At 39.9% G+C, this 5,033-nt stretch overlaps 1 protein-coding gene across 1 annotated transcript; it reads right to left on the reverse strand.

Annotated features, from left to right (window-relative positions):
- Positions 1–1,019: 1,019 nt before the first annotated feature.
- LOC131691141 (lipoyl synthase, mitochondrial) lies at positions 1,020–4,283 on the reverse strand. Its single transcript, XM_058977328.1, has 5 exons — positions 4,217–4,283; positions 2,655–2,736; positions 2,185–2,526; positions 1,558–2,047; positions 1,020–1,504 (listed from the first exon to the last, which is right to left on the reverse strand). Exons 2-5 carry the CDS (start codon positions 2,718–2,720, stop codon positions 1,236–1,238), a joined length of 1,167 nt encoding a protein of 388 aa, XP_058833311.1. The 5' UTR covers positions 2,721–2,736; positions 4,217–4,283; the 3' UTR covers positions 1,020–1,235.
- Between the last annotated feature and the right edge of the window lie 750 nt (positions 4,284–5,033).

The following is a 5,033-nucleotide window of genomic DNA, read 5'->3' on the forward strand; positions in this document are numbered from 1 at the left end:
CCTGTGAAGACAATTGGGGATGTCAAAGTGGCGGATTGGCTTTGGGGGACGGTCGAGGCTTCACATTGGTTAATTTAGAGGACGGTCAATTACCTGGGAATCTGGATTCTCCGGTTAACTATCCACTTTCTTAATTCTGCTTTTCTACCCGCTTCATTCGTTTAATTTCCTACACCGTTTCACTTCTCTTTACTTTTACTCTTCTGGCTTGATTTGATTTGACCCTCCTCTTCGATAGTTACCTTCGGTTTTGGCGATTATTGACCTTATCCCCTCGACCGGCGTTGACCCTTTGGTTCGCCAATGATTTCCGCCCAAATCCTCTATTATCGCCTATAAAAAATGGCCCAATGGCCGCCTGTTTGCTGAATCCGGCACCTGGTGGTGGTTGACGGAAATTGTGGCGAGTTTTCCTGGCTGCGTTCTGGCCTTCTGACGTTGTTCAACTTTTAGACACTTCACAGATCCTTTCTTAACATACACAGATTTAATAAACGTAAACTAAACACGACAATCCCACAAATCTTGAACAGAAACAAATACACTGGTTACAAGTAGCGCAACTGCGATTTCGAGTTTTCGACCGTCCTTACATAAACGACACCATGCTTGGACGACTGAAACTCAGGTACATACTAAAGTTTCTTATCCAATGTAGTAAAGAGCTTTACGCTTACTCGCAGGCGAGTTGAACAACTTGTGAGATTAATTCACCATACTGTTTGTTTTTGTGCTGTTATATTTCCCACACTTCCAATTCTACTTCCCCATACCTGCTTCTCCTTTCCTTCCGCTCAGGAAATGATGAAAACACATGGTAAGGCACAAAACTCCGACTACATCCGGGGAACGTGTCATTTAAGCCAATATATTGATTCCTGATTCCACATATAGTCTTTAAGATAAACCTCCACCAATCGACTTATCAATGTAGCCGCATGGTTGATTGTGATCATTTTGTTTTATGAAAACGTTAATCACACAACGGTGCATTTTCGAGAATGATAAAACAAAACATGTTAACAGCAACCTAGATGTCCATATATATTTACAAATAATCATATAGCGATTTCTATAACACGTGCGAGCATTTGATTGTTCCACAATGAACATAATAACAAATCATGATACTAATATTCATATAATTGCACTTTTATTATTTTTTTACACCAATTACACTTGACAGGTTTGCTACCCACTGCACCTACAAAATGACACGATTCGTTTTTTTTGGCTCAATTCTGGTTCGAATCAGTTTGCGTTTCAGATCTCTTAGTTTGCTCGGCACGATTTTTCAGTATGCTGGTGATGAAAAACTCCCCTGCTTTGTACGAGCTTCGCACCAAGGGACCACTGGCGGTGTATAGAAAGCCCATTTCATTGCCCCGTTCCTCCCAGTGTTTGAATTTCTCCGGTGTAACGTATTCGATCACTTTCAAGTGTCGCTTGGTAGGCTGCATGTACTGACCGAGCGTAAGGCAGTCCACGCCCACGGCACGAAGATCTGTAAACAATGTGCGGAATTATTGGCTGATAATTCCATGTGTTGAAACTCACCTTTCATTGTTTGCTCAACCTGCTCGTCAGTCTCTCCCAATCCTAACATGATCGATGTTTTAGTAATCATGGTTGGGTTTATGTCTTTTACGCTTTGGAGACACTTTAAGCTCTGCCTGTACTGCGCTCTTCGATCTCTAACAAATGGCGTCAACGCTTCAACCGTTTCGATGTTATGAGCATACACATCCAAGCCCGAAAGAGCAACCGTTTTGACGTGTTCCAAATCACCTCGGAAATCCGGAGCCAAACATTCGACGAAAATGCGAGGATTTTGTCTCTTAATTTCTCGAATTGTTTCTGCTATGTGATGTGACCCTCCATCAGTCAGGTCGTCCCGATCAACTGAAGTAAGTACGATATAATCCAAACCCCAAGAAGCGATTGCACTCGCTGTGTTTTTAGGTTCTGCTGGATCCAATGGAGGAGGGGTACGTGCTGTTTTGATACTACAAAAACGACAACCCCGAGTACACGTATCGCCCATCAACTGAAAATTAATATGAAGTAATACGCGAATAAAAGTGATCCCTCTTAGTAGCTCAAATTTATCTATAGCATGCTTGACCTTACTGACCCCAATACTATAAAAATGATTTCTTATCAAGTCGCTGCCCAGTAACTTACCATTATAGTGGCCGTTTGCGTTCCATGTTCTCCTCCGCCCCAACATTCGCCAATATTAGGACACTTGGCCTCTTCGCAGACGGTTGCTAATTTAAGCTCCCTAAGTTGCTCCTTGATGCGACTGTAGTTTTTTCCCATCGGGATTTTAGTCTTCAGCCAGGGTGGCAATCGAAGACGATCATTTTCACCTTTCTCCCGTTTTAACTTTCCTTCATACTCACTCCAATCGTCCCGATTATAGGATGGATTCTGTACAAAATCCTGAAAGTTAGGACCGCTCTCCAGCCGTTCGCGTATTGTCTGCAGTGGAATGTTGGCCGTGTGTTTACACTGCACATGAAACTGACAAACGGAAGAAAAATATTTCATAATCAATGCGGAATGAATCTTTCGACGGTCGAAATCTCCAAGAAAACAGGGTTATTGAACAATTTGTTTCGGTTAAAACCTTCTGCTTTCGCCGTTCTTACCTTCAAACAGTTCATTTTTCCATTTTGAACAGTTATTTTTAAGAAATTAGACGACAGTTGAGACATTTTGCAACTGATATGAGAATCGTCGATTATTTTTTTTTTTTTTTTTGTTTGGAGTGTCTGAATTGACAGACGGCTAAGACCGTTCACGGTCCATCTTGCCAGAGTTGTCTTGTTTTTTCTTCGTTTATTTAAATTCCTTAATAGTTTTTTACCGTTATTGGTGTTTATTTATCGAATGTCGCTTTTTCTATGGATTAAGCATTATTTTTAGATCTGTGTCCTGGTTGTTTTTAGGAATTGTACTATTTGTTTCATATCCATTTCCTCGTTATTTTTTAGGATGGTTTTCAGTGGTTTACAGTACTCCAGGGCTGGAAAGTCGTTTCTCTCGATATTATAACGTGGGCAGATGAACAATATGTGTTCCAGGTCTTCTCTTTCTTCACAGAGGTCACATTCTTCTTCGTCTTCCCATCCCCATGTGTATCTTCTTTCTTTTGTGAGTGTATGCCCTGTTCTTATTCTGTTTAGTATCCTTTTTTCGTCTGATGTCAGTGCGAGTCCTCTTGACCATATCGTTTTTCCGGGTTCTTCCATTATTTCGAAGTGTTTTATTCCTTTTTCCGTAGATGTAGCTTTGTATTTTGTTTTCCAGCTTTCCCATATTTCTTCTTTTGCCAGTGCAAGGGCATCTGATAGGACCAACGTTGTAAAGTCTGTTTGGTTTCCGTGAGTGGTTGATACTGCTAGCCTGTCTGCTCTTTCGTTCCCTTCTATTCCTTGGTGGCTAGGGATCCACTGAATTTTGATGTACGGGTTTCCTTCGTGTTTTAATTCCTTTATTATGTTCCAGGCTATGAAATTTTCTTGTATTGTATATCTGTTTAGCAGGATTTGACAGGCACTTTTAGAGTCCGTAAAGATGACTGCCTTGGTGTAGTTTTGTTCCTTAATTATCCTTACTGCGTTATCTATTGCGAGTAGTTCTGCGTTTGTTATTGAGTATTTATCGCTGATTTTTTCCTTTTTGCAGATTTCTCCTGTGCCATCCGTTATCCCTATTGCGGTCCCTGCCTCGGTCTTTGAGGCATCAGTGTAGATCTCAGTATATCTTTTATATTTGTGTTCCTTTGTCTGCAGGAATTGTTGTTTCCATATGTCGGCATTCCATTGTGCTTTTCTTAGCTGGTCTTCTGCTAAATTTGGCTCAATTCGAAGGCTGATTTGTCTATCCGTATACTGTTTTCTACATAGATATGGCGTATTTCTGTCTTTCTGATGTACTTGGTGTATTACGTCTATATGTTTTGATGCTATGGACGTTAGGTACGATCCGTTTCCTTCCTCTTGTCTCAATGCTTCTTCGATGAATGGTTGCAGTTGGTTTTTATGGTATGAGCTTTTTATGGCGTCCCTCAAAGTGAGCCATTCTATCCGGTCCTCGATCAGTAGTTGTCCTGTTTCTGCGTGAATCACATGGATTGGCGTTGTTTTTAGGTAGCCCATTGCACTTCTCAAGTATGCATTTTGAACTGTTTGTAGTTTTTGAATATTTGGAATCGTCGATTATGCTATCAAAACAAATTCTTCAAATCGACTGATTTGCTAATGAGTCAGTGATGACGGTGATGACAGATAACATTTACACATTCAATGAGAATTACTCGAAATATATGATTTCTTTGTACTAAATTTCATGTGGGGTTTGTGCGTCATAAATTATGCACGGTTAAATAAAACAACCTGCAGAAAAGTTCTTTTAACTTACTTTTGAGTTGTGCGTCGCTTTCGCACTTATTAGTGTTGTCAAAAACAAAACGAGAGGTTCGACTCAGTAGAGATCTTCCGTGGGGGAAGTTACTTTTGAGTTGTTTGGGGTGAACTCAAAATTAGGTAAATTCAACTTAAATTTGAGTATAAAAAACCTATCAATGAGTTGTAATTTTTGCCGTGGTTAAATGGAAACTACCTTCAACACGGTTTACCTAATTTTAAGTTCCCCCACGATACCACGAGATTGAGTCAAAGGAACTCAATTTTAGGTAGTTTTTTGTTTCCGTGTGTATCACTTTTAACCTAAGAGAAGAGACGACAACAGGCTTCTTGCTCTTCTTAATTTTGTCTACCAGGCCCTGTTGTAATTCCAAAGACAACAAGCATCCATCGTTGCCAGATTCAATTTGCATGTTTTTCACAATTGCTGAAAATAATTGCACATCAAAAATCGACCCTCAAATTCACAATACTAGCTGCAATGAAAAAATTGAATTTATGTTTATTTGTGTCTCTCAACAATCCACGTATTTAAATCGTCATTCAGGGTATTTATTCAATTTGCATGAAATGTTCATGTGTATGAAAAGTAGCCAAAGT

Source organism: Topomyia yanbarensis, chromosome 3, assembly GCF_030247195.1.
Source record: "Topomyia yanbarensis strain Yona2022 chromosome 3, ASM3024719v1, whole genome shotgun sequence".
NCBI lineage: Eukaryota > Metazoa > Arthropoda > Insecta > Diptera > Culicidae > Topomyia > Topomyia yanbarensis.